Source organism: Sarcophilus harrisii, chromosome 4 (assembly GCF_902635505.1).
Source record: "Sarcophilus harrisii chromosome 4, mSarHar1.11, whole genome shotgun sequence".
NCBI lineage: Eukaryota > Metazoa > Chordata > Mammalia > Dasyuromorphia > Dasyuridae > Sarcophilus > Sarcophilus harrisii.
This window is the reverse complement of record NC_045429.1, coordinates 217854702-217880976: the sequence shown is the minus strand read 5'-3', so window position 1 is coordinate 217880976 and position 26275 is coordinate 217854702. Positions and strand designations below refer to the sequence as shown.

The window sequence follows — 26275 nt, the reverse complement described above, 5'->3', positions numbered from 1 at the left end:
AGCGCTAATGATGAGGTTATAAATGTGGGAGACTAGAAAAATCTTCCAACGGAAATAGAGAAATTTTGAAGAGAAAGGAGTTGGGGAAGAGGAAGGGCAGGTAATAAAGAGAATTCTCTTTTAAGTATTGAGTTTGAGATGTCTCTGGGACATCTGATAGGGAAGTAGACTAGTCATTGGCAAAGAAATGACATTTAAATCCATGGCAACTAATGAGGTCACCAAAAGAAAGTGTAGAGAAATAAGAGAGTGTAGGACAGAGCCTTGGGGAACACCATATTATATGGTCTAATAGGGATAATGAAACAGAAAAGGAAATCTAGAAGGAGCAAACTGGTAAGGGAAAATGAGGAGACAGTAGTGTCAAGCCAGAGAGGAGGAATATCCAGGAGGGGCAGATGGTCAAGACAGGCAAATCCAACAGAGAGGTCATGAAGGATGAAGACTAAGAAAAAACCCTCAGATTTGATAATTAAAACAATCATTGGCTACTTTGGAGAGTTACATTTCAGATAAGTGATGAAGGTTAAATTCTAAATATTGAAGAGGATTAAAGAATAGAATAGGGAAAAGTGGAAGTAATAAGTGTACACAGTTTTATCAGTTTGGTTAAGAAAGGTCCTATTTATTAAAGCCACTGAAATTAGTTTTTCATTTGTTCTTTAAGATTTTTAAAAATTCACTTTCTATTATGGTAATTTATATTAACAGATTTCATTACTACACAATTGTTTGTACAAATTTAAAGCTAGCTTTTCTTTTCATATGAGACAAAGCTTTTCAAGTTCATATAGATTATATTTTTTAATTTTACTAAGCATCTATAAATATAAATGGGAGGGGAAGATTGGTGGAAATATGATGGATTACTTATAAAGAGGCATTCTTTTTATTTGAGTTGGGTTCAGATGAGATTACATAAGGCGAAGGTTCAAATAGTAATTAACTCAGAAGATAAAGTTGCAACTTTGAAATAATTCTTTAGCAAGAAGAATACTATTTTACAAATGGATAAACAGGAGGATAGAGAAGTGACACGACTATACTTTTGAGTAATAAAATGGAAGAGCAAAAAGTAGAATTCAGCTTTCCTTTAGTAGGAAAGAATACTATTGTGGGATTTTTGTCAAATAATTAGCTATTTCCACAAACTATTCCAGAGCAGATTTCCATATAATCAAGTTTCTAATACATTGTTACCAATAATTGTCTAAAGTATCCTTTTAAATCTAAAGGTTATATATAATAACATAATCACACACAAATTAAACAGTATTGAAGTATCATAGTAGAAAGAGCACTGGATTTGGACTTGGCATTCAGCCACTAGTTTTCCTACTAAATACTTGTGTGATCTAAGGCACATCACTTCACTTCTCTGGGCTTCACTTTCCTATTTTGTAAAATGAGATGATTGAATTAGATGAGCTTGAATGCCCTTTCTAACCTGTCATTTGTGTTCCAAGTTCCTACAGGAACCAGATTTGGAGGGAAAAAATGAAAATGAAAATAAGTTTTGATGCCCTCTAGTGGTTTTCAACATACAAACTGAACTTTCACATCAATTGAATGCATTCATTAACAAAAGATCTTCTGTCATTTTACTTCAAGTAGTATCATATTAAGAGTAGTGCAATGGGTATATTCTGACCTTGTTCTCCCAGAGCCAGGCCTACTACATTTGCCCACAAGGTTCTAGGGGTCACCTTGAAGGGTTTAGGAATACCTCTTCTCTAAAACTATTTGCTTATTCCCCACTAGCTGTTTCTTTCCTCATAGCTAGTTACAGTAAGTATAACTTCACTGAACCACTTGGCATCAGTTAGCTTTCACAAAGAGACATTTAAAGATATAAACAAGAATGAAAATAGACATATCACTCACATACACCTTTATACAATCTTGGTTTCTGGAGAGAGTGGACTCACCTAGCACCGTTTCTGCACAACATTGGTTCCACCAAGTTCACATCCAAATACAGAATCTCTACCTGAATGAGTCCTCCTCATTCACTGCTGAGCTAGGTCTCAAAGGAAACCCCTTACTCTCCAGGTATTAAGTACTTAGCTAGCTACAAAACTTAATTCTGAGACACTGGGATGCCCACTGTCCTAACTCTTTGGAATTCACTAGTTCAGAATTTTCCAGCATTTTCACTGATGAAAAGAACAAGTACAGACGCCAAAAACCAAGTCCTATTTTCCCACAGGGCCACATATCAGTATTAGGAAGTGGGAGAATTTCTGGTGAAGGGGAATGCCCAAGTGCTCTTATTACAGAATTCTCTCACCAGGTTTTCTCAGCAAAAAATTCAACCACCAGCAAAAGAGCCAAGAGGAGAAAAAAAATGGCTTTGGATCTGGATTTTTGAAGAGAGCTGAAGCCAGTCCAAAAGACTGCCATTAACACATAATTAGTAGACTGGAATGAATTAAAAAAATATCACCACATGTTCCAACATCTCTCGAAGGTACTTCCAGTATATATCAATATGATTCTCCTGAAAGCAGTCTTAACCTCATCTAAGTGAGGAGATGTCAGCGATTCTTCGCATGTGTAAGTCTGCACTGCAGTAAAAACAGCATTGGACTAGAAGTCATGAGTCCTGGGTTCTACATCTAACACTAGCTAATTGCATGATCTAGAACCAATCATTCAATCACCATTTAAAAATTTCTTCTTCTATGGAACAAATGGCTTAAAGAATCTTTTAAACTTTTTTCCAGCATTAAGATTCTATAATTAACTGGAAACAAAGTAACTCAAACCCTCAAGTTGTCATATCCCTCTGTCTACTTTCCTAACTCTAGTTTTAGATTAAAAAAAAATCATATCCAGGACTTGATGAGAAGTGGGAATCTTTCAACTTTTAGTGCACATTCAACTTAATCAACATCATCTACATCTACTGAGCCAAGAATAATTGATGTGAATAATGATTCTGATGCAGTATTCAACAAAGAAATTATGTCCATTAGGGCAGAAAAAGACATACATTTGGGAAAGTAAAAAGTATGAAGAAATTCTGTACTCTGTTGCAAGAATAAGCCTACAGAAATATTTGTATTAATCTTATTCTAAATCTAAGTATTTTCTCATACCGCTGGACATTTCTCTAATATGCCATTTAGAAGACATAATTTATTCTTGGAACAAAAAGTATTTCACAGTCGTGACTGAGCAAAGGGTCCAGAAGTAACAATTTAACAGTTTGCTTCATCATGCAGGATATTAACTTTTGGTATAGCTTTAGAGAATCATTTTTCTAACTCTATTCAATTCCACTTGGATCACTTCTTTCAAGAGATCTCCTTTCTATTATATTCGAGATGAAGCTAAGAGATATTTCCATTTGTTGAAGTAATCAGGGAAACTTTTCCCTAATGTCTTCAGGGTTTGTAGAAAAACAACGGCCTTAAGTAAGTTAAAAAGTATCAATATTACCACGCAATTCATTTTTCAAAATTGTAGCTTTTGTTCTTAATCTTTTACTCTCTTAAAAGTCTTTTAAATACTTTAAAATTAAAGTATTTTCTTATTTCAAAAGGAGTGGGCTGGAGGGGAAGTAGAAGAGGCTTTGTTTGCTTCACCAAAGGACTAAAATAGATTTTCTGGTTGACCCTCATTCAGTTAACCAGAAAACTCAATAAATTATATCTAATATTGCAGTTTGTCAAATTTTTATGATATGAAATGAAATTGTAAAAACTGATTTTAAAACATTGCACTCAGCTGCTGTTATATACAAAATCCTCGAATTAGGGTTTGATTTATTAGCACTCACTAATGTGTGGTGTACCCTGGATTAGAGTTAAAATGATACAATGAATACAGCTGGTCTTGAAGTCAGAAAGGCTTAGATTTGAGCTCTCCCTCTGACACACAGGAGCTTTGTGACCCTGAGGAAATCACAATTTCTCAGATTTTAAACAACTCTCTTAAGATTTTTAAGTTGAAGAGAAGGTACAGAAAAATTATTATGAGTTTCTTCATCTGGAAATACATCAATAAAATCAGAGATCTAGCTCCTATAAAAATTGAGTTTTTTCAGATGTTAACTCATCATCTATGGTTCATATTTACTATTTTAAAATCCTATACACCCATGATTCTATGATACAGTATTCACAGTATAATAAAAACAAGTTGTTTTAAAAACAAGATAGTTTTATTTTAAGTACACATAGTTGTGTTTGAGAGGAACTAACAAAAAGTATAGTCTGACACAAATCCTGGGAGGGTTTGCTTACAGGGATAGGCTAACACATGCTAATTATAAATCATTCTTATTGACTTTTAATAGGTAAAAAGTTTCAATTTTTATCTGTTTTCAAATAAGTTAATGATATAGCAACCTACATTTTTTGGTTTTTTTTTTATACTTTGAAGGTTAATTTTAATGCAAGGTAGAAGACAGTAATGTGATAATAGTAATTAAAAACAATACAATTATATGCATATATAATAGTGTTTTAATTATCTTAAATATTAGTACTTGAGGAAAAGCAGATCTAATTATTTTAGAACTATATTGAGATTTGTAGAGATTATAAGAGGACTTATGTTTTTAAGTGCATTAGAGATTGATGACAATGACTTTAAAAATCTCTACATCATTTTGCAATGTATGGCTTTCTCCTTTCTCTCTCTCCTTCCCCTCCCATACAAGTTAGATGATTTAAATAAGGGAATTAAAAGATTTGTCTGAATGTAAGACTAGGAGAGGTATAAGTAACAGTGGTAAGCAGTGATGTAGAAGGAAAAAAAGGAATCATGGCATATGCAGTCACATGCTATGGAAAGAAAAGTGAAAAGTGGGAAGAGGTTAAATCAGACAATTTCCTACATCAGAAAATTTGGATGTTGCTGCCCAGTGAGCAGGTGGGATGATAAGACCTTTTACCTGGAAGTGTTTATATATAGCAGCCATTTGTAAGGTTTGTTTCAAGAATGATGTCAAATTTATAGCAATAAAGGAAAATGCAAGTTTCAATATAAAGGTTAAATTGGAACCTCGGTAGTATAATGGATAGTGTTGGGAGTTGGAGTCAGGAACACTTGAGTTTGAATTCTGCCTTAGCCGTGAGAGCTGTGTGATCCTGGGCAAGTCACTTAACCTCTCACCACCTCAATTCACACATTTGTAAAATGTGAATAGCACCTACCTCACAGGGTTGTTGTGAGGATCAAATGGGATAGCATGAGTAAAGTTCTTTGAAAACTTTATAAAGTGCTAAATACACTTTTTTTTGAGTTCTATTGGAAATTATGAATGTAAGCAATGCTGTTCTATTTTAAATTACTGAAGTTCCCCTAAGACTAAGATAACTGTTTGTTGAAATGAGACTACTTTTAATTGGTCAAAATACATACAAGGGTAGATGTCAATAAAAGCCTCAAAGAATTGCAGTTATATTTAATTCCTGACAAGCAAATTACTAGTTCAGTATAAGAACATTCTTTATATTTAATAAATAAAAAATTGGAATTAAAAAATTAAAAATTTTTTCTACTTAATAGGTTCAGGAATGAGCTTTTTTGAGTCTTCAAAATTGAGTCTTTTGAGGGGGAGATTGGAAATATGAACTACATAATGTCTTTTGATACTAAATATTTTTAGCCTTTATATGAAAATTGCAACATTCAATACTAACATAGAAGGTAGAATATTAAAATTATTCAATTGCATCAAATTTAAATCAAAATTCTACTTTTTTAAAATCTAAAATGCGCTGATGTCAAAATTGTCTTAAAAACATTGATCTCTGCTTTTGAAAAAAAAGTGACTAAAAAGAACTTAGGCAGTTTTTATATTAGCCTTTAATGTCATTAATACTCCCCCCACACACACACTCGTGTTCTAGTTAGCACTCAAAAAAATTCAATAAAAAATTTAGTATCAACTTCTGTCTTCTCACTTCTCCCAAAGAATCATTCCTTATTACAAAGAGAGGGGAAAATAGGTCAGCAAAAGCAATGAATTGAAAAATGTCTGACATTCTTGGATTGTTCTATGCCCATAATCCCTCACCTCAGCAAAGAAGAGAAATGCTTCTATTTCTTTGGGAACAAGTTTGGATATTGTAATTTCATACCATGCCATCTCAGTTGTTTTGCTATTGTTTGCATTTATATTGTTGCAATAAAGTTTATTTTTCTAGTTTCTGCTTACATTCCTCTGCATGTTTGTTTCCACATGCTTTTCTGCATTCATCATATTATTTCTTACAAAGAATACTGCATTATCTTTTACCACCAATTGTTTTTAAGCATTCCCCATTGGTTTGATGCCTATTTTGCTTCCAAGTTTTTTGCTATTGCAAAAAGTGCCACAATAAATGTTGTGACATTTATGGAGCATTTCTTTTTTGACACTATTAGTCAAAGAGTATAGATTTTTAAACTGTCTCTGAATAATTCCACATTTTCTTTTTCAGAATGATTGGAATTCACAATGCCACCAATAGTGCATTAGTCAGCTCTTAAAGAGTTGAGTCCATGCCTTCCTTCTCTTCAGACCACTTGACCTCCCCCAGACCTCCCTGCCAATGTGCCTTTCCAGTTCCCTGCTCCTACCTGGGCACTGACCCTTTCCATTTCTATCCCTGCCAGAGGGAATCCATAATCCTCATTCCACTCCAAACCTTAGGTTCAATGGTAAGGGATCTGTCCCCTCCAAGCTCTCCAGTTTTGTGGGACACAAGCTGATATATCCTATGGTATCTTAACTTTTCCATTCACCCTGCAGCTAGATCATCCTATGTGTGCTACCTTCCTCAAATAGAGTCTTGAGTTTTTTTGAGTTTTCTATTTGTATCTCTAACAATTAACATAGTGCTTTCTTCTCCACATTACTTTCCCATTTTAATAAATGCCTTTTTTCCCCAAGTTATTCATTCAAATAGGAAGTACTCTGCAAAACAAACAAAAAAACAGGACATTTCCTGTTCACAAGGACTGGAAGAGTACCCAAATTACCTTTTAAAATTCATTTTTATTGACATTTTAAATGACCTTCACTTCTCAATATGTTCCTCCCCCACCCAGAGAACCATCCCTTTTAACAAAGAATAAAAAAGGGGAGGGGAAAAGAAATTCAGCAAAATTAACATCTGGACAAAATCTGACAGCATAGGTTCATCTCTGCAAGGAAGAAAAGGAAGAGCATTCTCCTATTCTTCAATGCCATGTGGGTCAATATACCAAATTACTAAGTGCTCCATTTTAAAATGAACATATTGCACAGTGCTCAAACAGTTCAACTTGGGCTTGTAAATATTTCATGTATACATAATCACACAGACATATATACAAAAATTTTAACTATTTCACATAACTCAATTTGACTAAATTATAAGTATACTGGGGATTGTAATAATTTTTAATACAATAGATTGCTATAAAAACAACTTTCAATTGCCTTTGGAAGCAATGTTTAAAATATTGAGTGGTCAAGAATTTCATCCATGTAGTTATTTGTATCCATATTGCTATTTCCAAAAGGTACATACCTAGTTGTACAAAAATTTATGAAGCCAAAAGAATATCACTTCCCCCTCTATGCCTATTATATTCTGTAAGACTGTAGTACTAGATAAAATATTATTGAATTTTCATCAGTTTCTGGGAATAAGTATTATGTCATTATTGATAAGACATTCTCCTTTAAAGAGAATTGGTTTTGACTTTCACTCCTGGTGGTCTTTCAAAGTATGAAGCCAGAAACTATCCTGGTACTTAACAAGAACTACCCTTTACAAGATAGTAAATAAATCTAAGGGTTTGGGGTATTATCACACCAAAATATTAAGTTTTAATATATACTTAACATTTATATAGCACATGGCATTTTAAAAGCTCACTAGCTAGAAATGATAGGCATCTCCCATGAAATAGATTATTCATAATTATGCAATATCTTAAGAAATTCAGATAACCCTTTTTCTGAACCAGAATCCAAATTTCCTGGTACATAATTTCCTTAAAACAATACTGTTGGTCTGGATATCCTATGTAAACCAATTTTCTCTTGTCATCTTTCATATGTTAAAAGTGAACAGATGCAAAGAGATAGTGCAGCAAACAAGAGTACTGAACCTGTAGTCAGGAAGAGCAGAATACAAATCTTGTCTCAGAGATTACTAGCTATGTTACTCTTTATAAAAAACTACTTAACTTCTGTCTACCTCAGTTTCCTCACCTATAAGATAGGGATAATAGCACCCATATCCCTGGGTTATTATGAAATCAAATGAGTTATTTGTAAAGTGTTTTTGCAAACCTATATAAATGCTGTTATTGTCATTTCAGATAAAAAGAAACAGATCCTCGATGTCTAATGTTAATTAAAAGTATTCTAATTCCATTTTTGTAGATTTTTAGAAATATCTTTATACATATTCTTATGCCATGTTAACTAGTATTATGTTAACTGGAGATAATGTGAATCAACACCAAAGACAACATTTTTTACACTAATAATCACAGATTCAATTTCCTGATCATTCTCTTAGCATTGTTACCTTTTAACATAATATTTTACCAAATACCTAGTCATATTTTGGTAGTAGTATTTTCAGTCATCACCTCTCCCAGACCAGTAGTAGCTTAAAGGTAGTAGTATTCCAAACTATCTTTGCTAGAAGGGAATAAATATGGCACTGGGTAGAATAGTTTATTGGTTTGGTGTTTTTTAAAGTATTTTCTACAAAATGGCATAAACATTCCATTATCTGTTTTAAGGAAAATTTTTGAAAGAATGTGGTTGGGATATGTAGGTAAAAAAAAAAATCAAGTACCATATTTTTAAATGTTTCTTGCTGTATGATTAACATATTTGTCATGGATTTAAGATGCTAAAGATTCTCCCAAATAAAAATATTAGCCTAGTAACAAGGTTATATTCTAGGTCCTCATACAATATTGCATAACTATTTCTTTACTGTTGCAAAATAAACAGATTTTCAGATCTTAAGCCACATAGAGAAATAGAGGCAGCTATTAGTGCTTCTCTTTTGTGAAGCTTTTGTTCCTTAATAATCTCAAAAAGCTAACTGAATCATATTTAAGATCTTTAACTATAGTACACAAAGCTATAGTATTTTTAAGAGTCTCAATTTTTAGAAAGAGGGAATGAAAATTGTCACAAAAGAAAAAAATCTAGAAATAAAATTTCTTTGCTGTATATATGTATATCCTCTCATATTTTCAGCATTTAATGCAGTGCCTGGCAAATAAAATGACTTTATTAAATGTTTACTGAATTAAATATGGTACCATATATAACTTTTTTATTACTCAATTACAGCAGCTGCCACATAAAAAATGTTAACTTTATAGAAATTAGCAGATTTCTAAGGTGCAAAGTAATTAAAATTAAAATATCTTCTTCCATTTAAAGTAATCTCTGACTAGGGCACTATGAAGAAAAATTGCTTTGAAGTAACAGGTATTCCAGAACAGTTACCAACCAACCAGTAGGTAACTGTCTAAGGGACTGGAGCACACTTGTCAATTTTTTGCCCCAAGACCATCAAATCTATTAATGCTGGTTGTCACAATTCACAACTGGTTGGCATTGACTTTTTCTTCCTTTTTACCTTTCTTTGTTCTGTTCTTCTCCCTTTCTGTTTTATCAAGACAAATCTTTTCTTTTCCTAGAAAAACAAATGCTTTTCACAGAGTTATCAGTTATAAAAACCAAGACACAGAGATTTGTTACCAACAGGATAGGCAATGGGAGTTAACCTTTTTTACTCAAAGGTAAATAGGGCTACTTATTATTAGATGAAAATTATGTATTATTTGGCTCATATTTAAAACTAAGATTTTAGAAAATGGTACTATTCAAAATCTTAATAAAGTATTTGAGTTGTTATCATTAGTTGTTAATTATATTTCATTGCTATTAAATACTTTGGCCACATAATGAGAAGACAGGACTCACTTGAAGATTCTAATCTTAGGAAATATTAAAAACAAAAGGAAAAGAAGATGGCAGAGGATGAAATGGGTAGTGTAATAATGGAAACATAAGCTTGGACTAGTGGAGAACAGAAGTGTCTGGCATACTATGCTCCCTGGGGTCACAAAGAGTTGGGTAGAACTGAATTATTGAACAAGAAACTACTGATCAAATATTCACTTTTAAAATGTATTATGCCCTAAATAGTAAATAAATCTTGCTATAATTACACTAGATATTTCAGACAGAATTTGTGAATCAATATTTGTCCATTTCAATTTTTATAAAAGCTGAAAGTTTCTGAAAATACACAAGGTTCTAAGAAAAAAGGAACTTTTATTTAAAATAAAATGAACAGAAGAATACTATTTGCTAAAAAAAAGGTAATTTATTAAAAAGAATCTTGTAAAGCATAGACTGGCATACGAGGCAAAAAAATACTTAATTTTGTTCGCAAAGGTTTAAGAATGCAATTTAACATAGCACACAAGCAGAGCTATATAAATACATCATTATGGTACTATACTTGATAGAATTTAAGCTCCTTCAGAGCAGAGGGCTTTCATTTTTGTTTTTTTTTTTTTATCCCAAATGCCTAGTACATAGTAGGTATTTAATGCTTGCTGATATTTAAAAATAAATTATAAATAATACTACCAAGATAGCATCTCTAAAATGTAAACTAAAAATACTTTTTTAGAAAAGCCCTTGATTTTATTAACTGCAAAAGCAAAGCATATAAACAAAAGTATTGGGAAAATGTAGATAGCACAATATTTTCAAAATACTTCATTTTTTTTGTAAAAGTCATTTTTTATATTTTTAAATTCAACATGCTGTTATGTAATGAGGCAGCATGGCAGAGTGAATAGAGTTGGCCTCAGGAAACAAAGGCCAGAGACACAAGTCCCCACATACTGGCTGCATGATTATAGAAAAGTCACATAATGTCTCAGTACCCAAGCAATTCTCTCTGACTGCAAGTTGCAGAGTCAAGTGCTGATCTGTATTAGTAGTTTCCTCAGTGGAAGTTCCATATGCCAATCAGATCTGATCCCTCCTGAAATACAAAGTTATATTTCAAGTTTGTATAGAACTGAATGTCATTTTAATGCCAATTAATCTATATTATTCTTTCAATATATATTCAATCTTCTTTGATAAGGTTACCTTGGAGTTCAAGAAAAAATACCTTCTTTTGAATTCTTGGCCTTATGAATACTGCTAACAAGAATAGCAAAAACTATCTTATATTTTGTAAAATGAGGCATTCACCAGAAATTGGTATTAAGATTAAAACACTGGGGTGAAAACATTACAACAATGAAACACATGATCTGGTGGATCTTATCAAACTAAAAGTTTTGAATATGGTCCTGGTAATGTTATCTCAAGCCTGGCTTGGTTAAATTTGGAGACATTGATGCCCAAAAGATATACCATCAGGTTCCGAAACTTTAGGGTCACAGTATCTAACAAATAGTGTATCAAGGTTTCAAGTATTACAATCTGCATCAATGAAATGTGTATCCACATCAATAAGTAATAGCTCTGTGAAGTCCTAAAGTTTGCAAAAGCATTTTGAAAAGGTAAAAGTGCTATACCAATATGTAGCATTTTTATTTAAGGTAATAATATAGAATATATGAAATAAGTTTATAAATTACTTCTATTTCACTTATTTCCTTTGAAAATTTACTTTTACCACACATGTGAAAGTGTTATTTGAAAAACTAGGCACATTGAAATGGAAAGGAAACAAACAACTGGGTTTGTATGTAAGATTATGAAACTGATAACAATAATAGCTAGCTTTTATGTAGTGCTTTAAAGTTTGCAAAGCACTTTACAAATATATCATTTTATCCTCACCACAACCGGGAAGGTAGGTAATTATTATCCCCATTTTACAGATGAAGAAACTGAGGCAGACAGGTTAAGTGACTTGCCCAAGAGTCACATAGCTAATTAAGTATGTGAGGCCAGATTTTAACTCAGGTCTTCCTGACTAAAGTAAGGAAATTTCATTTAGCACAAAACTAAACATAACATTATTTATAATATCTGCAGTGTTGTTGAGGCCAAATCTAATAACACAAAGCAAGATATATTTTACTACTGGTATATGCCCAAAATAATATTGGCCCACATTATAGCTATGAAGAATTTTTATTTAACAAAAGTTCTGTCTCATAATGCAAGTCTAAGTATGTGTAGAGATCTTCTGCTGCTATTTCACCAATTGTTTTTATGATGATAGCTCCGAGACTGTGCTTTAGTTTCAGAATTAGTGTGTCTTTGGGGAGATTTTGATGGGGATCTTGCTAGTGAATCAAAATGTCTTCCATCTGATCTTGATTTTGCCCCTGAGGTGGTCTGCCTCTGAGGTGAACTTGATTGTGATTTTCCCACAGATGTGGTCCTTTTTTGTAAGGACTCAGATCTTGACCGTCGTCTAGAACTAGAATTTCTTCTAGGGGATCTTGATTTCCTTCCTGAGGTAGAATGCCTTGTTAATGAGTTAGACCGAGATTTAGATCGGCTATAAGAAAGTCCCCTACGACGAGACCTGCAAATATCCAAAATATTAGTGTACATATTTTACAAGAAAAAATGATTAGGCTATGAAACAACATTTTCACGGTCTCATAATAATTCTCTAAATATCAAGACCTTTGAAAGGCTGATTGGCAATTTATATTTTTAAGATGACAAAGGGTTATTATAACATAAACAATGATCAAAAAATTTCTCCCTAGCTAATGTGGACAGAACAAAGATATTAACAGGATTAAGTGGTAGCATGAAATATTTATGTTAAGTTTCCTGACAATAGGATTTAATAAAATTGAAAGAAAACAGAATCTTTTTATTTTTAGAGGATCTTCAAGGCAGATTTTTATTAATATGGAACAACTTATATGTGGTCATGTCCAATAACAAGTGGATGAAGAATCTTCTAACTCTATGAGTCCACATAAAATTGGGACAGATTATTTTCTCAAGTCATGTGCTAGGCTTGATTTCCACTAGGGGGAAAGTAGTATTATTAAAGTCAATGCTATAATTATAATTAGCAAAAATATGAATTGCTACATTCTTAACTGCTTCTCTCCCTTTTTTGATAGCTTAATTTGATATTTATTAGTTAAATGAGGCCCCAACAACTTTGGAAAAGTTTAAGATTTTAGGGCACAAAAAGAGGAGGAAATTCATCAAGCATGCATTTTGTACCAAGTCTAGAGATTATTATGAAGTAATATAAAAATGTTTCATGACACAAACAACAGCTTATATCCTAGAGCACTCTGCATTTTGCAAAGTACTTTAACTCATTTTATAAGAAAAACAAAGTATCCAAAGCTTTACCAAATCTGAAAAACAACAAACATTTACATCTCCATTAAACTACTAAATGTTATTTTTTTTACAGAGGTGTATCATAGTAATTTGAAATGCTAGAAATAATTCCCTGGAAAGATAAAACCACTAGTAACAGCAGAAATAAGCACATTTGACATTAGTCTTCCTTTTTGTATTTCAATAAAATCATTGTTTGAATTTTTTTTTTTTTTAAGAAAATGTTCAATGCTACAAAACTAGATGTTTATGTATATATTAATGAAACCAAAATCACACAGATTATTTTAGGGGCTAGTGGAAAAACTTTCTTCACATGAGGATATTCTTACTATGAATCAAGATGGTTCATGCCTTCTTAGTTTTATTATTTTTTTTTAAAATAGGGCAAAGAAGTGCTATAAATGGTCATACTACACAGATTATATTGTTGCATCACTACAAAATCAAAGACAGATCTCTCCTAATAACAGGTTATGGCCATAGCCTGGTGACGCTTCCTCTATTCTCTTTATATCATCCTTAGTAGTATACATACATATATATATATATATATATATATATATATATAGATATAGATATAGATATAGATATAGATATAGATATAGATAGATATAGATAGATACCCAAAGAATTAATTTTAATTTATGAACAACTAATTCTGCATAGTATTTTGCATTCTTGTAGTAACAAAGACCTTATTATAGAAATAAGTAAAAGTCTGTGTTATTATTCATTATTCCTGTGTATCTTGATTGTGTTTTTATCTCAGAGAACAGGTACTACACAATCAATATTTGTCTCTAGGAGCAAAGTTGTATAGGAAATGTTGCGGGTAAAATTCTTCAAAAATTTTGGAACATTATTTTATTTATCCTACAATTACAGAGACAGAAAACTAAAATGCTATTACACTTGGAAATACTACTTGGCCAACATAATAGCAGCTTAATATTTATATAGTGCTTAGTAAATATCTCATTTGATCCTCAGAATAACCCTCAGAAGTATGTGCTGTTATTATGCCCATTTTACAGGTGAGGAAACTGAGGCAGACTAAGTGATTTTCCCAGAGTCACACAGCTAGTAAAAGTTTGAGGACAGATTTGAACTCAGGTGTTCCTGATGCCAGATCCAGTACTCTATCCACTGCTCCACTTGCCTTTTCTCAAAGGGCTTGAAAACAAATATGAATGCCACTCACTGACAGAAGAATGCACCACAGAATTCTATATACAAATGGAAAAATAATACAAATAACATTCAAGGCAGTTACTGGGAATAAATAGTACAACAGCTAGCTAGTATATACAATCTTGTCATTTTTTGCTTTACAAATTCACTAAATAATTACTGCAAAGGATATTTTACCAAGAACAAATCCCTTGTTAGCAAAATGTTGATATGTTATTATTAACCCTTTCATAATACTATTAACAGCAACAACAATAATAATGACTGGCATTATGTAGTACTTTAAGGCTTGAACAACACTTTACAAAAATTATCTCATTTTATCCTCAAAGACCAGCCTGGGAGACAGTCACTATTATTCCATGAAATGAGATAATATTTGTAAAACACTTAACCAAGAGCACTGTGCAGGCCACTTTAAAGGCCTCCTCTTCTTCCATGTTTTACAGAAGAGGAAACTGAGGAAGGTAACAGTTAAGTGACTTGTTCAGTTATATAGCTGATAAATACCTGAGGTCAAATTTGAACTCAGATCTTCCTGGCTCTGGGTCCAGTGCTTTATCCATGAGGCAGCCTACTTGCCATTCAAAAGAGTTATGTCTATCTGTCTATCTTCTAAAGCACAGTACTACAGATTTTATGTTTTCTAATACTTTAATTCTTTGAATGGAATACTTGTACATTAATTTTTAGCTAGTTTTCTTTCACAAATAACTTTTGTGCTATATTAATGAGATTTTTAAGCAGAAGTTGGGTAATGATTTTCCAGGTATGTTATAGCACAGATATTTTTTTTGGATATAGATGGTCACTGAGATTCCTTCTAACTATGAAACTGTGATACTGATGAGTTATTAGAGATCAACATATTCTGAAAAGTTTTATTATTTTTAAATATGCCTAAATTCTTTTTAACTTCTAACTTTTGGAATCCCTGCCTTCCTTTAAGATTCAGCTAAAATTCAGGAGTGCCAACTCCTCCAGGAAACCTTATTGTCCAGCTATTAGTGCCATTCCCTTCTATTTCCCATCTATTTTCTATTTATCCTGTATCTTCTTCCGCAATTAGAATGTAAGTTCCTTGAAGGGACAGGGGATCCGCTATCCCTATCTTCTCAAGCAGATTTCTCATTTTATTATCCTCATTCACTAATCTTCAATTTGTCTAAATTTGATGGCTCCTTTTCCTTATTTCCCCAATTCTTTAAAAAAAAAAAAAGAAAAAAAAAGAAAAAAATTATTTGATTCTGTCATTACTAATAGCTGCAGCCCTAAAACTCTCCTTTTTTTTAATGGCTTAACTCTTGGAAAAAGGTTGTCTAGAATCAATGTTTCTAATTTAACTCTAAACCCCTCTGCAAACTAGTTTCTAATATCTTCAACAGGCTGAAACTACTCTCCTCAAAGTCATTAATGACTTCTTAATTTCCATTAATATTCTTAATTAGAATAGCCTCTTGTCAATCCTTATCTCTCTTAACCTCTCTGCAAGGTCCAACACTATTGATCACTCTTTTCTCCAGATTTTTGTGACACTTCTCTCCTGGTTTCTCCATTCCTTTTCAGTCTCTTTGACTTCTAGGTGGCAAGTGTCAAACAAAATTCATTCCTGGGTGTTTTCAGACCAAATTAAAATGTGACTGGGAAATATTGACAAACAAAAATACAAAAAAACTCAATCTTAACAAGAGATCTTCTAAGTTCATAGGTGGCCTGCAGGGCTCCTTTTGTATTATTCAGTGGCACTATTTCTAGTTGAGTTTGAAATCACTGTTAATGTCAACTGATGTTGATCGGGCCCACTAACAAGATGTACCCTTTGAATCTGTCTAGGGTTCTCTTTTCTTCTCCCTCTATATATCCCTTGATGATCCCAACTCCAATGGGTTCAATTATCACTTCTCTGCAAATGAATCCCAATTCTCTATATGTAATCTTAAACTCTCTCGAGTTCTTTTATACCACTAAATAAGTGTCTACTGTGTACATTTCCACCGGGATATCCCATTGGAGGCATCTCAAATTTAATATGCCCAAAACCAAACTCACTGTCTTTCTCTCAAATTCTCTTTTCTTCCTAATTTCCCAATCAGTCATGACATCACCATCCTCCCAGTCACCCAAACTCATAACCTTAGTGTCATTCTTTATTTCCTCTCTTAACCCATAACCTGTTACCAAATCTTGTATCTCTCCCATGTGTCCCCTTTACTCCACTCACGCAGCAATCTCTCGGATGCAATCTCTTATCACTGGACATCTAGACTCTGGCAATACCTTTCTGATGGGTCTTCCTGCCTCAAGTTTATCCTCTATTCAGCTGCCCAAATGACTTTCCTTTAAATTATAGCTATGACTATGTAATTTTTTTCTAGTCAATAAACTCTTATTCCAGTTATCTTTAGGGTCAAATATAAAATCCTAATTTTGATTTTAAAAGTCCTTACAGTTCGGCCCTTCCCTACCTTTCCAGTCTTGTATTTCATTCCCTTCCTTGTACTTTATGATCCAGAAGACCTGTATCAAGTTTTCTTGTTGGTGTTCTACCTGAAACTCCTTATCTTAACTATCTTTGCTAAAGTGCTTTACCCTTTCTCCTTTGTCTCCTTCCTTCTTTTGAGATTCAGCTTAAATTCCATTTTATGAAAAATGCTTCTTTTCTCCTCTACCTATTTTAAAAGGTTTATGTTAAATCTCAAATTACCAAATGTTTTCTAAGCACTTAATATGTGTATTATCAATCAATAAGGCTTAATTATATGTGTATTTTATGCATGAATCAGATTATTGTCCTTTCTTATAAAGTTACTGTTAATAAAACTAAAAATGAATGACTAATGCAGCATGCATTCAAACTTCTTATAGATTTAAATTCTTATATTTCATTTATGTCTAAAATACCATGTTCCACCCCATAGCAAGATGGTGCCTTCTAATACTATTTACACCTTACATACTCTTTAAGGCTATCAGATCGTCTTCTGCTTCTTCCCCATGAAGAACTTCTACTTCGAGTCCTTCTGCTGTGACTTCTTGATCTTCGATGTTCACTTGGAGAACAAGGGTGGCGTTCTTTTGATTTCATTTGGCCTGGTGCTAGAATTTGAAGAACATCACTGTAAAATAATTCAACACTAAAAAACTTTAATAATAACTATTTAACTTGTCTAATTAATCAATGAAAGAATTTTAAGCAAAAAAATCTATTATTCCTGAAACTATAATTTTGCATAGCAAGTAAACTATATGTTTATCTACACTTACTTTTGCGATCACCTTGTGCAAACTGTATTTCAATTTGACGACCACATACCCACTTTCTATTGAGGTTATAAAGAGCATCTTCTGCATCACGGACATCTTCAAATATGACTAGCTGTTAAGGACACTTTGAACATCAAAGTATACAATGAAATAATTTTTAAAATAATTTTCACATGCCAAATGAAAAGGAAATACCAAGTAAAATATTAAGCTCATTACTTTAGAAGTATATCAGCCAAATATTATTTATGTCTTTACCATGGAAACGGCAGAGTCCTGTGAATTTCAAGACAATGTAAATAGGAAGATGAGAAATCAATTTATAATTATGTTAATAAAATGATGTTTGAGTATTGCTTATATGAATCAATGTAGTTTCAGCGAGTATGGGCAACTAAGAATTTGCTATTTGGGAAAAATATATTTCAATACCGATTAGTATCATAAGATGAATTTTTAGGTCTCAGCTTTATAAAGAATCCATCAGGGTTTTTTTAAAATAAAAAACCAAAATATGATAGATCTTATTCAGAAATTACAATCATAAAAGGCCTTTGATTATGGATTTTGGGAGTAATTACTTTCTACAATAATAACATTTTCACACAGACAAAGCAGGCAAACATATACTTTATATGAAAATTAATTTGATCTAACGATCTAATATTTATTCTTGTGTCTGTCTCTTTAAGTATACTTTTATATGTTAATATACAGGAAACATAAAAGAAACACACACAGCCTAAATTATATTTTGAAGAATTTATAATGCTAACAGTAAATTAATTCCCTTATCTATTTATACTATGCAATACCAATCCATTTAATTATAATGGAATGTAGAAAAATTACCAAATAAGTAAATTTTAGGAGATCATCCACTGATTTAATCAAATATCAGAGAGCAGCAAAAGCTAAAGAAAGATGATACAAAAAAGAGACTTTGGCAATTACCTCAATGTCACTTGATCTTGAACCTTGACCTTTACTCTTTTGGGCTTGCAAGATGGACTTTATAAGTGCTGCAGAACCAACCAAATCAGACTTGGCTTTGAATCTGGAATTCTGAGTAAATGTAGGAAAGCCGAAGCCTCAACTTGGTGCTGGCTTTGTCTTTTGCTTGATAAAGACTTCCCCTCTTCCAGTTTTCTTTTTATCTGTTTCCACCCTCCCTCTTTATTCCTTGATGCTTGAACTTTAAGGTGTCTTTTGGCTTGCCTGCTTGGTTTATGCTTGGACTCTATCTAACAGGTTGATTCAAACTTTGGGGTGCTTGCCAGCTACTGTGGACTGCTTTAGATTTTCTGAGACAAAGAAATAAATACATTTAGTTAGGACATATTAATCTTGTCAAAATTTCCCTTGAATACATATATGTCTACGTGTAGACATAGACATATGTTTACACGCAGACACATGTACCAATACACACACAGAGTGAAATAAAGGATATTGTACGTAAGCAAATCCTCTTGGGCGGCGAGTGTAGAAGTCAAGTGGAATGTATACGTCTACTATAGGGCCATATCGACCAAATTCACGTCGCAAGTCCTCAGGCCTGAAGTATTTTAGAAATAAGGCAAAGAAATAGGAATATAACTGTGTTACAGCAGTTTGTTTACAGAAATCCAGTTGTAACACTTGTATTGATCCTTCTAGAACAAGAGTCCTTAACCTGGGGTCCACGGATCCCTGTGGATAGATTTCAGGAGGTACTTTAACTTAGATGGGGAAAAAAAGTTACTTCTTTATTTTCATTAATTTCTAATTGAAATTTAGTATTCCCTTTAATTATGAAATCAGACAACAAAACAGACTAATATTAGTAGTACCTGTGACTGTCACTAACAAATCATATAAAGTTTCATATCACATTACAGTTGTTGCTGCTATCTTGAAAATCTTTATGCCGGTCTTTACTTAAAAATTACTATTGTTCTTAGACCCACAGTTAGATTGCATGAAATTTCAGTCTTCCTATATACAGGTTGCATTTCAATACAACTGGTTATTTCTCTCTGTAATTCTACATATTTTATGATTTTAAAAACATTATTCTAAGAATGGGTCCAAAGATTTTATCAATTTGCCAAAAGGGTCCATGATACAAAAAAGGTTAGGAACCTCTGTTTTAGAAGGAAAGCACACTTTCTAAGTCATCTATATGTTAAAATGTTCTTCCCATCATGCAAAAAATTGTCAAATAGCCAATTATTTATATAAATCAGTATTTCCACCATTTAATTAATATTGCCATTCATATCCATTTGCCTAGCTGTAATAAACCAGATCTTAATCAACAAGCATTATTAAGTACCTGTTATGATTAGACACTGTGCTAAGTAGACTAAGTACAAAGAATAAAAAATTTCTCCTCAAAAGTTTACATTCTAATGGGGAAGGCAGCAAGTACATATACATATATATATATACATACATACACACACACACACACACATAAAATGAATAAATACAAAGTCATTTGAGAGAGTAGATGGGAGAGAATCAGGAAAGGATTCATATTAAAAAAACGTGGTGCTTAAGCTTATTCATTAGGAAAAGAAGGAATCTATGAGGCAGGGATAAATAAAGGAATGGATAAATGGCTAGTGAAAATGAATGACATTAAGATGAAAAATGGAATAATGTGAGTGAGGAACAGAAAGGCCAGTTTGGGGATATTACACAGTGAATGAGGAAGAAAAGATGAGAATGAAAAGTGTGTGCCAGGTTAAGCTAAATTGAAGAGTTTATATTTTATCCTAGAAGTAACTGGAAGCCAGAGTAGGTGACTGAATAGGGAGTGATATAGTCAATCTTTCCTTAAAGAAATTTATTTTGACAACAATGTTCAGAATGGACTACAGAGAAGAGATTCTTAAAGATAAAGACCAATTATAAAGCTATTGTTATAATTTAGAAAAAAGGTATTAAGGTTTAAAATAAGGCACTAGCTACTCAAGTAGAGAGAAGGGTGGATGCAAGTAATATTACAGAGAGAAAGCAAAATTTGGCAACTAATTAGGTAAGTATGGTGAAACAGAAAGTAAAAGATAATACTGAAGTTATAAATTAGATAATTGAAAATATGGGAATACCTTCCAAAGAAGCTGGAAATTTGGAAAAAGTAGAGAAAAGAAAGTATTGTGTCATATTTGGGACATGTTGAATTTGAGATGTCTACGGGACATCCATTATAAAATATATAATAGGTATCTGGTGATAAGGGAATGACAGGTAGAGACTTCACACTAGATAATCAGACCTGTAAGTCAGGTCTAAAGATCATAAAGAAACCCAGGAGAGCTCATGAAGATATCAATAGAGTAGTATAGACCACAGGGTCTACTGGGGAACACTCATGGTCAGGAAGTATGATATGAATGATGAACCAGCAAAGAAGATTTAAAGAATCAGAGATTAAAAGAGGATAAGGAAAAAGTAGTACAACAAAAAGAGAGTACACAGGAACATGATCAACTGTATCAAGTGCAACAGATGTTCTGAGAAATGATACAGAAAAGACCATCAAATTTGGCAATTAAGAGATGACTGACAATTTGGAAAGAGAAGTTTCAATTAAGTGATTTAGTGATTTAGAGTAGAAGCCAAAACTGCAAAGAGTCCATAAGGTTTTTTCAATGGGATTTGTCTGTAAAAGAGAGGAAATATAGGTCAATACCTTGAAGGGATAATAAGGTTTATTCAAGGTTTTAAAAAACCCAAAAAGCTAGGAAGACCTGGGCATATATGAAGGCATTAGAAAAAGAAATAGTTATCAGGAGATTAAAGATTTTAGAGAGAAAGAGAATGCTTGAGGTTATTAAAATTTGTCTTGTTTTTAGATGTCAAGTATTATACTCAATTCACAAAATGTAACCCATTCCTAATTAAAGGTTATAAAACTGAGGATTTCAAGATTTATTTGTGGTTATATTTCATATTAAAATACTTAGCTATATAATAAAGCAAAAAGTATTATTCTCTAAATGATAACCAATTTTTTTTTTTTTTTTTTTAAGTTCATTTTGCACCTACCTAGCATTGTGGGATCCTGTGGGGATGGAGAGAAAAATAGAAGTTACTTCCCTTTACTGATTTGCACAATAATAATTTGGAGTTTATTATGGGCGGAAATAGTACAAGAAGCATTTTTGGAGATGAATTTCGAAGAACACATTTAGTCAAGATGGTAATTAGAAGTGAAATTTAGGTGAATATAATGTAAGAAATAGTATGAGCAAAGGTGAAAGTAAACACAAAGTGTATTTGGGAAGATGAACAAAATGCTCTTAGTAGAAGGTCCTTGCTGGGGAACAAAGACAAATAAATTGGATAGATAGCAAGTACTTAATTGTAGTAGCCCTTAAAAGCCCTATAAAGAGCAACTTTTTAGTTTGTGAATGAAGAAATCTGACCAAAAAAAATGGTGTTTTCATAATAGCTAATGGTTAACAGCTATAAAACGAGCTGGAGAAAGAAATGGCAAAACATTCCAGTATTTCTGCCAAAAACAAATAAACAAATAAAAAACCCAATACCTTAACTGAAACAACTCAACAACAGTTAACATTTATGTAGAATTTTATGGTTGTAGAGTGCTTTCCAAGGAACAGAATGAAAAATAGCCAGAAGAAACACTAGAAACAGAGAAACCAAATCCATTTTTGTAGTAACCAAACTGGAGGTTTGGATTGGGGTAGGAAAAGAGAGGAAAATGTGATTTTAATAAACTTTTCAGAGAAAGAAATGGCAATATTTGTTGAGAAACAATATGTAAGGGAGAAAGCAAAGAAACATTAAAGCTTGGGAAATTGGAGGAACACTGTTACCAGAAAATTTAGAGATAAAGAGGATAAATTGTGTTTTGAATATGCTTAAAAGTTTTTTATTATTGTTATTTGTTAAATTGAGAAGAGCTCCTCAAAAGCAGGGATCTTATTTTGCTTTTCTTTCTACCTCCGTGCTTAGCCTGGCATATTGTAAGTATTTATGTTTAATAGCTGATCCTGCATATAGTTGGAAATGTAAGATCGATCAGAGGAGAGATGCTGATTTTGGAGGTACAGTTGAATCCTGGATAGTTGAATTGAGAATTTTTGAGAATTACTGAGTTGAGGACAGAGCTTAAGGGGAACACCCAGGGAAGGTGCAGTGTAAGAATTGAAAGATGAAGTTGCTTTATAAAGGGCGGGCAGGAGGCCACAGTAATAATGGAAAATAGGATAAAGAAAAAATACTCAAAAGAGAGGGAGGGAACAACCAGTGGGATAGAAAGAAAACCAGGAAAGCATGTCACAAAGTCAAGGAAAGAAAGTTTCAAAAAGTAGAAGAGCAACAGGTTCAACTGAAGTCAGGCTGTGCTCCCCCTCATATTATTATATCCTAACTTCAAGGAAAGTAGAAAACTGTCAGATATATATACATGCTAATCAATCAAACCTAATCTCTAAAGTAAGTGAACAGATCTTCCATTTTATTCCTATTAAGTTATAGATAAAATAAGGAAATTTCAAAGATATCCCTTTTCCTTCAACTCACCATAAAGAACAAAAAGACAAAACTCAGCTGCTGTGAAGGAACCACATAACTCAGATAAGGGTAATAAAGGAATTAGGACTCAATGCCACCACAGGGTATAGTTGCAATCTTGAATTCTGGATCATCAACCAAGTTATAATACCTGAATTATACCAAATTAGGCCTCACTTAGTTTTTTTCAACTATTAGAAATAAACGCCTATATTCTTTCACTCTAAACTAATTCTTTTATTTTGGATATTAAAATTATGAGCTTGGTAGAGTGGGACCCCTTTATAAAACTTGCCAAGACAAGATTAATATCACCCAATATATTATTTGTATGTATCTATTTTTTATTATATGTACCCATGTTATAGGGACATGATTTGACCTTCCCTATATTTAAATCCATACTATAGTTGGATTACACTTTATGGATAAGTTCAAAGAAAGGTGATGGAATGATGTTATTTTCATTGAAGTGATTCATTAATACAAAAAGGTATATAATTACATATTATCACGGCAGGATTAGAAACACAGAGGAAGAGTAATGTGTGAAAATAATGTTAGTGGAAGACCTGAAGCATTTGGATTCTAGGTTTACTTCTTAGCTCTGCCATTTACACTGTCTTGGATTAAAACTCTTCAGCTTTCTGAGCCTTACTTTTTTCACATAAAATGAGGGCTTAATGACCAATCAAAGTCCCTTCCAGCATTAAATCACTACTCCCAGGAAGCAATAACTCTCATTCCTGGGGTCCTCCTCATCTAACAAGTTAAAACTTTCCATTTCATCAAGGGTGAAATCAGAGACGAAACTTGCAAATCCATGAAAAAGAAAACTATCGGTTTAAAGGGAGTTTAAAGGAATACGACTGTTAAGAGACTGGCCCGGCCTGCTGGGGGAAGGGAATGGGGAGCCGAGGGGAGAATATAGTGAGGAGGGGAAGGGGGGGGAGGGCGGCCTGGGGTGCAGCATCCCTCGCAGCGGGGGGCGGGGGTAAAGGAAAGAATCCAGCCTCGTTGCCAGGTTGCAGAGTGGGGGTTGGGGTGGGATTGGAAGGGGCGGGCTCGAGCGCTCAGCATGCGGGAGATGCAGACGGTGGGTCCGGTCAGACCCCAGAGACTCCGCCTAAGCCACCGAGTCCCTCACTGAGGGTTTGGGAGTACCAAGGAGGGGCTGAGTCGGACGCGGCCCCAGAAGCCTTACGGCGCGGCCTGGGAGGCCCCGAGGCGGCTCCGGGCCCTAGCCGAAGGGGGCCTCGTTTCGGCAGGCAGTTCCATAGAGGAGGGGCCTAGAGATTGGGGGCGGGGGAGGGGGGAAGAAGAGGGGGAGTGGTACGGAAGGTGCGGGTCCCATCTTCCTCTCCCGCGACCTCGGCCCCCCACCACCCTCCCACTCCCACCGTCTCCCAGAGCCGCCCCTCACTCACCTAGTGGCATCCGCAACGTTCCTGACGAACAGGGAGGTATTGGGGGGCCTAGTGTAGCGAGACATGATGCCGTCTGTCCTTCCTCTTGTTCGGCGTAACTGAGTGACTGCCTCCCACCCTCCCTCCTGGGAACCCGGGGCCTCTCTAACAGCTACACCTGTTCGGCTCGCGCGGCAAAGAGCCGGTGGAGGGGCGTGAGGGGGAGGTGCGGTGAAGGCCTGAGCGCTCAGAGCCCGGGAGGTGGGGGGAGGGGGGCGTGGCGGGGACGAGCGTCGAACGGCGCGCGCGCGCCCGGGAAACGTCGGCCTAAAAAGATGGGGGAAAAGGAGAGCGTCGGGTTGCGAGCGCGCGCCCGTGAGACGTCAGATTGCGGGCGGCCTGGGAGCCCGCGCTCTTTTCGCTGCCTACCGGATGGTGTTGGAAGGTCGGCTCCCGCGACGTCCTGGTGACCTCCCGCCTACGTATTTGAATTGCGGGGTGGGGGAGGTGTTGGCGAGACCTTCGGGCTCTTTTTATTTATTTGAGAGATAGCCGTTGAGAGGAGTAGGGAGCTGGTGCGTTCCGTTCTCTTCTTTGCGGCTGCGTGACCCTAGCAGGTCGCTCTGTAGCCCAGGCGGGGCCTGTGCTGATCCAGTTCCGGGCGGGAGTTCCCTGAAGCGATGAGATGACTAAGCAAAACCTAAACAGAGCAAAAACTGTTTAACTTTTTATTGCTGCTCACATTCAGCTGTGTGTGTGTGTGTGTGTGTGTGTGTGTGTGTGTGTGTGTGTTGGGCTTTGTAATCCAAGCAGGGGAATGATTTACGAAACGGAAGTTAGGTTGAAGGCGACCTGCATTCCGGCCCCCAGGTCTACTTCATCCCATTTCTTCGCGGGGAAAAAAAGGGTCGTCGCTGTCCCCTGGGGAATCCCTTTTAGTCATGTATTGTGGAAGGGAGCAGGGGGTATGTTGTGGGGGTTTAACAAGTGAGTGAGAGAGCCGGAAGAGCACTGCGATAGAAGGAACTTTCTTTTCCCTTTAACGGTCAAGTAGATAAGAATTTTTACGAGCGGTAAGCGTCCTCGTTTTCCACGTCGGATATATGTGGAAATGGGCTTGAATAATAAGAGAAGCAGATGTAGAATTCAGATTCAGGTTTTGACTAAATTTGTTTTAAATGAGGTTGGGGGCTCTGGAGAATTTTAAGAATAATGCTTAAGACTTAGTTGTTACTTGTTTTTGGGTGTGAGTTGGGAACTTTGGGGAAGAACTTTACCTTGGTCGGGACATTTTAAGAAAATTAGAATCGGCATCATTGCTGGCTATATCTTGACAGTGAGCTTGAAGCGGCAGAAATGAGCCCGCAATGAAGCAGTAGGTTTTTTTTTTTTTGGCTCCTTGGGAGAATATTTTTGACAGGGCTAGGAGACTGTCATCGTTGGGCAACCACCAAAGCCAAGCTTCTGAAGGGAGGCTTAAAAAAAATTATTCATCCATATTGAATACCACAGATAAACTAGGAATTGTAAATTTTCATGTTGGTATTATCTCCTC

General features: G+C 34.5%; 2 protein-coding genes across 3 annotated transcripts in view; one reads left to right on the top strand and one right to left on the bottom strand.

Annotated features, from left to right (window-relative positions):
• Positions 1–6322: 6322 nt before the first annotated feature.
• On the bottom strand, positions 6323–25253 carry SRSF12 (serine and arginine rich splicing factor 12). Of its 2 annotated transcripts, none has more exons than XM_031964535.1 (5): positions 25150–25253; positions 19236–19340; positions 17783–17886; positions 17476–17614; positions 6323–12533 (listed from the first exon to the last, which is right to left on the bottom strand). In XM_031964535.1, exons 4-5 carry the CDS (start codon positions 17601–17603, stop codon positions 12200–12202), a joined length of 462 nt encoding a protein of 153 aa, XP_031820395.1. In that variant the 5' UTR covers positions 17604–17614; positions 17783–17886; positions 19236–19340; positions 25150–25253; the 3' UTR covers positions 6323–12199. The 2 variants fall into 2 exon arrangements, with proteins under 2 accessions (XP_031820395.1, XP_031820394.1); XM_031964534.1 differs by lacking the exon at positions 25150–25253 and adding an exon at positions 24742–24987.
• Positions 25101–26275, top strand: part of PM20D2 (peptidase M20 domain containing 2) — a 52558-nt gene continuing 51383 nt past the window's right edge. The window contains exon 1 of the mRNA XM_031964533.1: positions 25101–25165. The gene's annotated coding sequence lies outside the window, so the exon portion shown is untranslated. The remainder of the gene's footprint in view (positions 25166–26275) is intronic.